Source organism: Gopherus flavomarginatus, chromosome 10 (assembly GCF_025201925.1).
Source record: "Gopherus flavomarginatus isolate rGopFla2 chromosome 10, rGopFla2.mat.asm, whole genome shotgun sequence".
Classification (NCBI taxonomy): domain Eukaryota; kingdom Metazoa; phylum Chordata; order Testudines; family Testudinidae; genus Gopherus; species Gopherus flavomarginatus.
Window position 1 is genome coordinate 71,949,833 of NC_066626.1, and position 13,236 is coordinate 71,963,068.

A 13,236-nucleotide genomic window follows, 5' to 3' on the forward strand; every position below is an offset into this window, starting at 1 on the left:
CTGACTTTCTCAAATTTTGATAAAATCCATGGGCTAGGTCCTCAGCTGCTGTAAACTGGCGTTCTAGTCTATTCTATATAGGTTCTCGTGTCTTCCTCATCACCACAGTATCTGTGTGCTTTCCAGTAGCTCAGCTTCAGTGAAGCTACGCCAACTTACACTAGCTGAAGATCTAGCCAAAACGAGTGTGTAAAAATGTATAGCGACTCAACTACAATGCCCACAAACCTCCAACAAGCCAAAAAAATACTTAGCATGACATAAGCACTGCCATTAGCAAAACAGAAAACCCAATATCCATCGTATGGATCATGGCCTCATTTTTCAAAAGCGACTAGTGATTTTGGGTTCATTGACTTTTGGTGACTAACAGAAGACACCTTAAAGGGGCCTGTTTTCAAAACCGCTGAGGCACCCAGCTTATGAAAATCAGGCCCTTTAAAAAGGTGTCTCAAGTTGGTCACTAAAAATGGAAACGTCCAGATAACTGAAAATTTAGGCTCACATTGTTAACTGGAATTGAAACCCATAGATCAGCACACCTTTCTGTCTATAGCAGACAGGTCACAGACAGCCTTTTGCTAGCAACATGCTGCAACTGTAAAATACAAGGCATGCATGCTGAAAACAAACATTAATCAGAGTTAACCTGTAACAGTTCAGTCAACATCAGTGGTGTGGTTTTATTTGGAGAGGAGGAAGTGTGGGAGGGAGGGAGGAAGGGGACTGGATTGTTTTGTACAGTACATAAAGTTCAATGCCTTACTTTTGCAGCCACTCTGCTATATCCTTAGCAGTAGCCCCATAGTTCTCATAGTGGAACAGGAACTTTCCTTTCCTATTAATGCAACAAAATGAGATTTAGTCCCTGTGCTGGAAGATAAGGAGGAACATGAAATTATGATATAACATGATTTCTAAAGACGTAAAAAAGACTGACTCAAAGTAGCAGATGGTAGGGTATCCCCGGACATTGTATTCCTCCTTTATCTTTTCAAATTCCGTGGAGTGGACGTTCATCCCTGCAAGTACCTGCAAGATCAGAACAGAACCATTTGTTTCTTTGCCCTCCTGCTATTCCCAATAATACAGGACATCACTGTAAATTCAAAACAAGAAACAAACTGCCCAGACTAATAGTCCTGGACAGATTTTGATTGCACTCATTTTACTGCAAAGCCACAGACACATCACTGAAGTCAGTGGAATTACTCTGGTTTTGCTTTAATGCAAGAGAAATCAGAGCCTGGCCTACTATATACAGCTTGTAAAGAAACATTCCAGTTAGCTTATTGCCGTTCCTTGTTTTCTGCTACAGATTACTTATTTATATGCACCATCTAATAAAACTACCCAAAAGGGACTTGTTCAATAGAATTACTGATGCCATCTCCGAATATTTACATTTCAAGTGGCAGGATGAACAGGTTTATCCTGTTTCTCAAGTACCACAGCTCAGAAAGCATGCAGACGATAGCCAGGACAGCAGCAATTCTAGCCCCAAGTCTTTGGCTTCCATCTGGGCAGCCAGTTTAAAGTCTCACCTAAAGGCCAGAAAACCCAAATGTCTGAGCAGTAGCTTTGTCATTTAAAAAGGCACTTACTGGGGGCGGGGGGGGGGGGGGTGCAGAGGCATAAATCAACTTTGCTGCAATTTAAAAATAGAGTTCTCTTTCATTTTATGCAACAGGAAAGGAGTCCTTCCTCAGAGGCTTCCAGAATTGGGTTTGGGCTCTGAGCTGCATGAATTTATTTAAACAAACAAAGCCACCCTCATCCATCCTCACTTCAAGTCACAGAAACGTAGGGCTGGGAGGGACCTCAAGAGGTCATCTAGTCCAGTCCCCGCATTGAGGCTGGAATAAGTATACGTCCATTTTAACCAATGCTTGGCAAGGGGGTAGCCTGCCTTTTGAGACCAAGTATCCATGGCATCTCGAAGTAACACACTGTGCTTATATACTTCATAAATGTTAATTCAGCCTCACAATGCCTGTGATGCCGGTGTGCACCATACCCATTCTACAGATGGGGAAATTGAGGCACAGTGACACGTCTCACAGAGACACCAGTGAGTCAGTGACAAAAAATGGACACAGACTCAGGAATTCCTTGCTCACAATCCTGTGCCCTAACCAACAGACCATACTACCCCTCAAGTACTTTCAAAACACTAGAGAGTAGTGGATGGGACTAGCTATGCATTTCTGTGGGTGTGGGACTTACACCGAGGTCAACTCAATTTGGAGATACAACTCCAAGATTAACTCCATTTTAATGGCATTGATGGGTTAAATCATTTTAGCAGCATGGGCTTAAGCCAAACTCCTCTGAAAACAGGATTTTCTCTTTCCAGCTGAAAAACCACATCAGAATTTAATACCAGTTTCCTGACTGCAGCAAACTGCATGGACAAAATGTGCTCAGAGCCAGCGGGAAATAAATCTGCAGTACAAAATCCTCACATGAAGGTCGGTCTTTACTCAGAATGTACTGGAGAGTTACAAAAGGAGACATTTTTGTCTCTTTTCCTCCACACCTACTCCAGCAAACTCAAAGAGGCAGATTAAAGGAGCAGGCCTTACATCAGTCTTCTGTTCATTTTATTTTTATACATTTTCTTTGAACCACCAATGACTGATTTTACTTGATCCCTACAGGTACTGGACCTGATTCTCCATGCCTTGTATTTCATGTTGTCATTTACACACATGCAGAGTAAGTGAAACAAGCTACCAAATCACAATGGTAAGTTTGCATGATATAAATGACTATACAGGCCAAAGGAGTGGTGAATCAGGCCGATTAATTACATTTCTGCTGAGGGTCAAGCTGCCAAAGCTCTCACTTAAATCATTAGCTATATGAGCTCAGAAAACTCCAAGGCTCCACAAGGATGTTCCTGGGGCCAGCTGGTGTAAACGGTTGTAGTTCCACTGACTTCAATTAAGATACAATAATTTACACAAGCTGAGGATCTGGCCCTTGGTTTTCAGGGACACATGATCACTCTAAGTGAATGGTTTATGTCCCATGAACATTAATGGGAGAATGAACTGACCCCAAATTTGCTATAATATATGCTTTAAGAATTCCAAGAGAAAGATGAGATCAAACTTCCATGCAAAGTGTAATCCTCGGTATTTTAAAACATGTCTGGATTTTGCTGATCCCATGCAATAAAGTAAAACACATGACATGAACTAACACAATAACCTCCAAGAAAGGGGCTTTCTTAAGCAACTATCTGATATCAATGGGAATTTAAGCATGTGCTTAAGTTCTTTGCAGACCAGGGATGCTTTCCCAAATTGGGGCCAGAGGGTGATAGTTACAGGAATTCACTGTTATTAACTGGAATTCACCCTGACTGCAGGACAAAGATACCCCATTCAAATGGTGAGCTGGTCTTTTTCCTTTTGCACCGTTGTGCAATTTAATGTGAATTATGAACCTACTTTAACACTGAAAAAGTCATCTAACTTTCCTCTTGGCCACAGCACTGACAGCAAAGAGACCAGTCTCACAAGCAGAATACAGTAAGCAATGTCAGGTACAGACAGTTCACCTTTTCATTTTTACATGACTGGTTGGGTAAAAGGCAAACCCTCAGCTTGTCCAAGCCAGCCACAAACTGCCAGGAAACACCTCACCCGGAACCATTACTGCTTTAAAGTACACAATGGAAAAACTCCGACATGTGCAGTATAATTAAAAGTTCACTTAATTTTAGAAATGATGAAATATATATGGAAAAAGTTAGATAATATAGAAACATTAATCCATGGAAAACTGGGTTTGAATTTAGACCAAAGGACTGAGCTTCTGTGTGGAAACAGCATCTTCTACAGCAGTGGTCTCCACATCCAAGAACACGTATTGAATCTAAGGGCAAACCAGGATCAACCCTGCCCCTTTCCTGAGGCCCTAGCCCTTCCCCAAGCCCCGCTCACTCCATATCCCCCCAGCCCCCCAGTCGCTCGCTCTCATTCACTTTTATCGGGCCTGGGCAAGGGCCTGAGGTGTGGGAGGGGTGCAGGCTTTGGGCTGGGGCCGAGGGGTTAACAGTGTGGGAGGGGGCTGGGGTGTAGGAGGTGGTGCAGGCTCTAGGAGGGAGTTTGGGTGCAGGAGGGGGCTCTGGGCTGGGGTAGAGTTTTGGGGTGCAGACAAGGGTACAGGGTGCTGGCTCTGGGAGGGGGTTCAGGGCTGGGGCTTGAGATGCAGGGTGCAGAAAGTGGTATGGGGTGCTAGCTCCGGGAGGGGTCTCAGGAGGGGTCTCAGGGCAGAGGGTTGGGGTGCTGGCTCTGGGAGGGTGCTCAGGGATGAGGGTTGGCATACAGCCTCCCACCGGGCAGCATTTACTTCTGGCGACTCCCGGTCAGCGACCGGTGCAGCAAGGCTAAGGCAGGCTCCCTACCTACCCCAGCCCCACACCACTCCGGGAAGAGGCCAACACATCCCTGCGGGGGAGGGAGGCACATGGCACTGTGCACTGTCCCTCTCTGCAGGCACTGTCCCCACAGCTCTCCCGGCCAATGGAGATCCCTGAGGAAGATCCCTGTCCACCCACCCCCAGGGCTGCTCTGGCCACTTCCGGGAGCGGCGTGGGGCTAGGGTAGACAGGGAATCTGCCTTAGCGGCAGGCGCACAGCACCACCAGAGATAGCAGTCAACTGGGAGATCTTCTAGGATCAACCAGTTGATCACGATTCATCGACTGATGACCACTGATCTACAGTGACTTGTCAGAGCAAGACTTTGGTCTTAGCTGACTGTGCAGAGAGGTCCCCCACTCCCCCAGTGCCAACATGAAGTCCCGCTGACTTCAACAACTTTCTGCCCAGCCCAGATGTCTGCCTGCATGGAGCTCACTGTAGTGTTGGCACCCCAGCATTCAGTCTCACTGGGTTATTAAGACAATACTCCTGAAAGATCGTTCTAAAGAGCAGAAGGAAATGATCAACTGTTGGGGTGGGGAGGGAAGGAAATGGGACAATAATGGTTTAAATTTTCTGGCCTGAGTTGCAACTCCTATAAAAAGTGGTTTCAGAGTAGCAGCCGTATCAGTCTGTATCAGCAAAAAGAACAGGAGTACTTGTGGCACCTTAGAGACCAACAAATTTATTTGAGCATAAAAACTAGGATTGTCTGTGGCATAGGCAATAGAAAATTACAAGAAAATACAGTGTATTCTGCACAGTGCTAGCCCTCCAGTGCTGGTTACACATATGGATCCTTATGTATCCCATTCCTGTATACCTAAAGTCCTGAAGCAATACAATTCACCTGTCCTGCCAGACAGGGGTGTCTTGTACAGAGGAACCTAGTGTTAATTCAATAGAATTCACACTGTAGGACAGGTGGTATTTAAATGCTCTTTAGCTATACCAGAATTCTTATAAAAATATCTTCAAGGACAGTACTCTGCCCTTAAGAAATGCAAGCAAATCTCAGCGAAAGTAGCCTTCAGCAAACAAGCATTTAACACATGCATCTACAGAGTTTCAGAACAACTACTTGGGGGAGCATGTACGTGTGAGGATTTTTAATGCTCATAAGATATACTGAGTGGAACTGCCCTGCCAATGAAACTCTCCTCTATCACATGCAGCCTCTCTGGGGCATAGCCTGCCATCTGTGACAACCTGAATGATGAAACACTCTTAGGAGGAACCCAAACTCAGCTTAAACTCTGCTCTAACCCAAATGTCCATCAGTCATTTTCCTTTGCCTCCCACGTACCCAGACCCTCTCTGAATTTCTTTGCTATATATCTATATCTATCTATGATAGACAAAAAGATTGATTGACTGTTTTTCCCCTACTTGATATCTTCAAATAAGTCATGGGGAGTGCGTGGATCAAGAATCAATGTGATATATCTTGATTTTAGTGAGGCTTTGTACACAGTCCCGCATGACATTCCCATAAACTAGGGAAATGTGGACTAAATAAAATTACTACAAGGTGGGTGCACAACTGGTTGAAAGACTGTACTCAGGGAGTACTTATCAATGGTTCATTATCAGACTGGGAGGGCGTATCTAGTGGGGTCCTGTGGGGGACAATCCTCAGTTCAGTACTATTCAATATTTTTATTAATGACTTGAATAATGGAGGGGCGACTATGCTTACAAAATTTGTGCATGACACCAAGCTGGGAGGGGTTGCAAGCTCTTTGGAGACAAAATCAGAATTCAAAATGACCTTGACAAATCTGAGACTTGGTCTGAAATCAACAAGATGAAATTCAATATAGATAAGTGCAAAGTAATACACTCAGGAAGGCAAAATGAAATGCACAACTACAAAATGGAGAATAATGGGCTAGGTGGTAGTACTGCTCGTAAGGATGTGGGGGTTAGAGTGGATCACAAACTGAATCTGAGTCAGTAACATGATGCAGTTGTGAAAAAGGCTAGTACACCCCAAAATGATATTAACAGGAGTGTCATATGTAAGACATGGAGGAATTGTCCTGCTCTTCTCAGCACCGGTAAGGCATCAGCTGGAGAACTCTGTCCAGTTCTGGGCACCACACTTTAGGGAAGATGTGGATAAATTAAAGAAAGTCCAGAAGACAGCAACAAATAATAATAAAAGGTTTAGAAAACCTGACCTATGAGGAAAGGTTAAAAAAACTGCGCATGTTTAGTCTTGAGAAAAGACGACTTAGGAGGGACTGGTAACAAATATGTTAAAGGTTGTTATAAACAGGATGGCAATCCATTGTTCTCTATGTTCACTGAAGGAAGGACAAGGCATAATGGGCTTAATTTGCAGCAAGGGAGATTTAGGTTAGATTAAAGCTTTCTAAGTATAAAGGTAGTTAAGTTCTGGAATTGGCTTCCAAGGAAGGTTGTTGAATTCCCATCATTGGAAGTGTTTAAGAACAAGTTGGACAAACACATGTCAGAGAAGTTCTAGGTTTATTTGGTCCTGCCTCAAGTGCAGGGGGCTGGACTTATTAACCTCTCAACATCCCTTCTGGCCATACATTTCTATGATTTTACAATCAATATTAAATCTTATTGATGTAACATATAATTCACCTATGGAACTCACTGTTGCAGGATATTACCAATGCCAATACTTTAATGAAGTTCTAAACATGATCAACATATCTATGAATACATACATTATCTGCAGTTATAAAAGCTAAGATAAAATTACACAGTCAATCAATCCTCATCCTTCATGACAGATTGATCACAAGCTGCAGTCAGGAGGAATTTCGCCCTCCCACCAGAGTATCATTCCCTGTTATAAAACTAGGTGTATTATGAGAATTTAAGTGTCTCTCTGAAGCATCCAGCTTTGGTCATTCTCAGGATATGTCCACACTGCAACAAGAGATGTGACTGCAGCTCAGGTGGATATACCTATGCTAGCATTAATCTAGCTTCCTCTCTAAAAATAGCACAGGCCAGCTGCCCAAGTGCAATCCCACCCAGGATCTTGGGTACATACTTGGTCACCACTCACGTTGCCATGGCTTCACTGCTACTTTAATGAGCTAGCTCGATCAAAGCTCGCTCCGGTACATCCACACATGGAGCAATTCCACCTCCCATTCCAATGCAGATATACCCTCATAGACAGGACACCAGACTAAAAGGACTATTAGACCCCAATCCTGCAAACTTTTCCTTAACTTCACTCACATGACCAGCCCCATTGAAAACAACAGGATTGCTCACATACTTAAAGCTAAGTGTGTGTGGGATCAGAACCATAGCCTGTTCTGCTAAGAGTCACACTTGGTGTAGGAGGTGAATGAGTAAAATCTCATGCTCCACAGTACAGAAATCAAGACCAAACATTGTGAAAGGATTTAGAGTCGGGTTTGGTTTTGGTTTTTTTGGAGTTGCTTAAAATATTTCTCATCTGACCTGAAATCAATTAAAATGTCCTGTTTCAGTTAATATGCATATAATCTTAAATATTCAGATGATAAAATTAAGGTTTTTTTGGTTTTGACATTTATACATCTTGTCCTCTCACTTACATATGTGCCTTTCAGTTCTGTGGCTGCCTGCTGGTAAGATGGCATCATTCTCTTACAAACGCCACACCCTGGTCAAAAAGGGGAGGAAAAAAGACAAGGCAAATCATATACCAGTAATGACACTATTTCGTACATGAAATCGAGCACATCAAAACAGTGAAGGATGAAATGTTTTCTGAAAAACAGCTTCAGATCTTAAAACATTCTAAAGAACGTCAAGATAAAAAAATAAAATCACTGTTTATTCCTTACCTACTTTACTAAGCCCCTGAGATTATTTAACATCTCTAAGAGAATTACTTTTTTGCCATTCAGGTTTGGCTTTGCATTTCACTCATCTAGATCAGCCAGTGTCATACTCAGATTCCAGAGGCAGTAGCACAGTGGTGTTGTGTTTGGGGCCACGATAATTCATGAAAATTCTTAAAATTTGATACAGTTATCACTGATATTTCCCCCAAAATTTCACCAAAACCTCTCTCTCCATTTTTTATTAAAACCTTTTTTCTTCCCTTGCTTCCTCACTTAAAGAAAACAATTAATTCTAAATTCTGGACCTAAACCAAGTTCTCAGTGTCCCTTTAACTGAAACCATACACATAGGCTTACAATTAAAATGACCTGATCTTGTATTCTCTAGGCACTCAATATTCACACTGAGCTGGGTCCAATATATATCTGGGTCTCACCCTACATTTTAAAAGGTACTTGTCAAGATCCAGGTTCAAAGTCATATGTCTCCCCCCAAACTTGCACTCCAGTGAAAGAGCAATCAGAATCTGGCCCTTAATATGGAAAAATTAGGACACTTCTGATTCAATCCAGTGTAACAAGTCTTAAGAATTTAATCAAGGAACCCTTCCTTAACACACTAAGTGGACATTAAAAAAACACTAGTGCTCATCTGACTACTTAGGAAAGGTGACAGTTCAAAGAAGATCCCCCAGATGCCAGACAAGGCAGATTAGCTAGGAAAAAAAGGGAGAGAGAAGACATGGGACTGGCACGTGCTAAAAGGCTGTGTGTAGATGATGTTGTAGGAGGTTTCAGTAGACTAGCAATAAATGGACTTGTAACCAGAAGGTTTTTCCATTGCCAAGTAAACTGAGATGGTGGAGAAGACGTGACTAAGTCCTTCTGAATCAGATGAAAGGGACTTTTATCTGAATGACTCCTGGGACTGCAATGCGACAGTAGTCAGTATTTGTCTTCCAGCCAGCAGTGAAGAGGAGAAAAAGAATAAGCAGTTGCCCTGTACGCTGCATGAGATCACCCCAAAAAAATATCCGCTAATGTTTCTGGGGAGATTTTGGCAACAGCAATTCAGGCTTCCCCACATCAGTGTGCCTCATACCCAACCAGGGGAAACATCCTTTAGGAGAGAAGGGGAAACGATTCAAGTTTCCATGGCTACTCCACCCTTGGTGTGAGATTGACCTTGGCTAAGATTAGTACAAGGGGGCTAATTAGTGCCAGCTAAGAAGATTTCATAATGTGCATGGCACACCATCCATTTCACTGAGGCCTAAACTGGCAGCAACCACTGTCATGCAGTCTGCTGAACAGCCAGCAAATGGCATCCTCTGTCAGTCACTTCCTCTCACCAGTCATTTTCATTGTCCTCTCACCAACGTCTCTTGCTCTATACTTCGAACTCCTTCCAGCAGCCCTCTGGGCCTCAGACTGTCCTGGCTAGTAACCTCCGTCGTCCCTGCCTTAACCTTTCATTCTCTTCTGGATTCCTTCCTAAAATCCAAGCATGCACTGGTCTCCTTTACCTTCAAAAATCCAACCTGGCTAACTCCCTTCAGCTCCAAACTCATAGCTGCCTTGAGGTCCTCACCTTCCACTCCATGCTGTATTGCATCTACCATCTTTCAGCAGTGGACTCCCTGTTACCCTATTTCAAACTTTATCAACTAGTATCTGTCCTATACAGACTTCTCAACGTTGCTTTGTCACAAGGGCTTATTTTGTGCCAGGTATTTGAAAAGGTTAGGATTTATTTTAACATTGAACAATCACAGATCTTTTTCTAACCAACACTGAATGTGACAATCACTTTGTAAATTTAATCAAGAGACCCAATCAAGAACTTAATTTTGTCGTCGTCATCATGAAATATACCCTCCAGCCGTCTGGTCACGTTTTTGCTTCTGTACTTCTTTCGCAACTTGTGCTGAGAACACTATGCTTTTGCAGCACACATGATCCTGCACCTTTAGTGTATGCAGACATCTCAGTTGTGTTGTTCCTCCACATTCACAGCAAGCAAATTTGGTCTGTCATTTGTTTATTCCTGCATTTTGTCTTTATGCCTTCAAATGAATTTTTAATCAGATGCACTTAAATTTTTGCAATGCTCACCAACTCTTCCATTTTGGAAGCCCAGTACTATAAATATCCTTCATTTGTTGCAAAGTCAGGTCCACTTCCTGCAATTATTTTGCACTGAACTGGAGTCATACCACAAATAATTTGGTCTCCAATTAGTCCACCTGCTAGTTGTTTAGATTTGGCTTAGTTGCACAGGCTTGTAACAACCATCAATGCGTTCATGTGGCAACTGATTTCTCTATGGAAAATGAGCCTTTTCTCGCCCCTTCCCCCACCTCCCACCAATAGCTTTTAGCGTGCATCACTGTATTCTTAGATTTTTAAAATTACTTTATTTAGCAGTTTGCAGATACCTTCATCTTCCCACTCACTAGCATATACTGAAGATGTCTATTCCCTGTGAGTCTGCCACAATGAAGCAAAAATTGATGATTTCACCATCTTTGATTTCTCTGCAGTACGACTCGCTTCCAAGAAAGTTTAGAAGCACTGCAGATCTCAGACAGGTACCATCCCAGAAGGAGGGATTTGGGACCCCATTCTTATCAAAGGAAAAGTTTTCTTCCAGCACTGGGTAATAAGTGTGAAACACAGAGGTGCTTAGAATCATAGAATCTCAGGGTTGGAAGGGACCTCAGGTCATCTAGTCCAACCCCCTGCTCCATGCAGGACCAATCCCCAGACAGATTTTTTGCCCCAGATCCCTAACAGCCCTCTCAAGGATTGAGTTCACAACCCTGGGTTTAGCAGGCCAATGCTCAAACCACTGAGCTATCCCTCCCTTGTAAGAGACTGATCCAGAGGTCTTTCCAGTAACAAGAATTAGGTCAGGGCTACAAAAGGGTCCATCCACACCACGTGGCAGCAATCAGTATCTACACATTCTGATAACCAGAATTTTAATGTGACTGCTGGATGAGTTTGGTCTTTCTTGAGTAGGTGGCACAGCAGAAGGAAAGAAGAAGAGTGGGAAGAGAACCAAGTCAGAAGGTTAATGTTAAATAAAAGATGAGGGAACGAAGGATTGTGAAATCAAAAAGGGTAAAAAAAAAAGTAGGCTTCTTTGTAGAAGTTTAGAGAGCAGCAAAAGCATTACAATAGCAAAAACCAGCAGGTATTCAAAAGAAGCGACACTGGAAGCGGCAGTGTGTCTGAGGAACAGCTCAAAGAGAATGAAGGTCAAGTAATGCGCATTTCAAGAAAGGACTGGTTGTGGAAAACAATTATTAATGAAGGAGGTAAATTGTGAAAGTGTTCTGGGGCTCAGGAATCTCCCTAGAAGAACGAATTACAGACTTGGGGAAGGCATATCATCTCACCAGATACAAGGCAGGAGGCAGTTGCTGGGAGTAACAGTACATGCTACACCTCAGAACACAGCAAGGCCACACAGAGATGAACCAGAGAATCTCTCCACACGTGTAAAGTTTAAATGAGAGGAGCTAGGGTAAGCTGCAGCAGTAAGGGAAATGCGCTCTTTTACTGAGCTATTAGACTAAGTCCTGGGCAGCTCCTCGCAAAGCTCAGATAGGAATAAATGTAGAATTATATGTCCTGGATGAAGAAACCACTTTGGGCCACTTATTAGGAAACCACAGACAATGCTGCTTTGGGATGCTCAGTTTAACACAGCAAAGCAATGATCGCTCAATTGCAAGTGACACCTAACTCATCACCAGTTCCACTACCAAGGCTAATGCAACAGAGCTTTTCTATCTTGGATCATGTGATCGCTCCCTTTTCACAGCTCGCCTGCCTTGCAAGTGGGCAATGGCTCTAGTGCAATGGTACTGGGCGTTAAAGAGCTGGAAAGTCTCTAGGTTGCTGAATGGAATTGCAAGGAGCCACCAAATAGCAGCAGTGCAACATTCACACCCAGCGATGTTCACAGCATGACTCAGTCACCGGGCATTGACACAACACGTCAAGGTGTCACACTGCTGTCATTTTGTGATTTGTTACAACTCCACCTGACATTCTTTCCCAAACGCTTTAAGGGACCCTGGCAACTTGGGTTCAATTACTCAGCACCCCATATTACATCATGTATGCAGCTCTCCTGAGCAGTACTCTGTCCCCTCTGCCTGATACCAGGCAGAACATATGAAGCTGCAGCCAGAGCCCTGGTCTCCTTTGGAGATTCTCTGTTCTCATGGGACCGGCTTTTCATGGGCTATGGAGAAGACCACTGCAGAAAGGAAATAAAAACATGAACAGTACTCACATGCGTCCATAGTACTGTACAGGCCAGAGTGCTGGGCACACACAAGTATATGCATTATTAAGTCATATGCACTCACCATACCAAACAGGAACAGAGCATGAGAAAACCAGACAGGACAAGTAGTAAGAAAGTGATGTGAAAGTGTAGTGACTGAGAATGGTACCAGCAGGCAGTGGAAAGAGGCACAACTTGTGGAAAGAAAAGGGAATCTAATTTAAAAAAAAAAGACTGATTGGCCCAGAGAGTGATAGAGTGGATGCCAGGGAGAAAGAGACCAGAAAGAAGCCACAAGACAAATGCTAAGGGCTGTACAGTGCAAGGAGATGAACACTAGTCACTAAAGTGTAATTAATGAAGAAAGTAGTGGAAAAACCACCACTCAGAGGAGAGCACCTCTGGATAGGGATCATGGTGGATCAGCCACAGGAGTGACAGGTTGATAGGAAATACCAGATCACGTACATGGGGCATAGAACATCATCAGAAGAGGTCTGTCTTCTTTCTTTAGAAGCCTTCTGAATTCCTAAAGTATAAACCAAACAAAAACCGTTATCAATGAAACAGGCACATGCATCAGGCCACAGTCACTTTTATCCGTGTTCAATTTTAAAAGGCAAATACTGTATTAAACTTCCCCTTGTTTGCTTCATTATTTAAGGGGGGAAAT

At 43.2% G+C, this 13,236-nt stretch overlaps 1 protein-coding gene across 3 annotated transcripts in view; it reads right to left on the reverse strand.

Moving 5' to 3' along the window:
* PDIA5 (protein disulfide isomerase family A member 5) overlaps positions 1–13,236 on the reverse strand; it is a 129,553-nt gene that overhangs the window by 62,181 nt on the left and 54,136 nt on the right. For all 3 annotated transcript variants that reach the window (XM_050917084.1, XM_050917086.1, XM_050917085.1), the window contains 4 exons: positions 13,032–13,092; positions 8,009–8,076; positions 941–1,032; positions 767–838 (listed from right to left, as the gene is read on the reverse strand). In XM_050917084.1, coding sequence (XP_050773041.1) covers positions 767–838; positions 941–1,032; positions 8,009–8,076; positions 13,032–13,092 — 293 coding nt within the window. The remainder of the gene's footprint in view (positions 1–766; positions 839–940; positions 1,033–8,008; positions 8,077–13,031; positions 13,093–13,236) is intronic.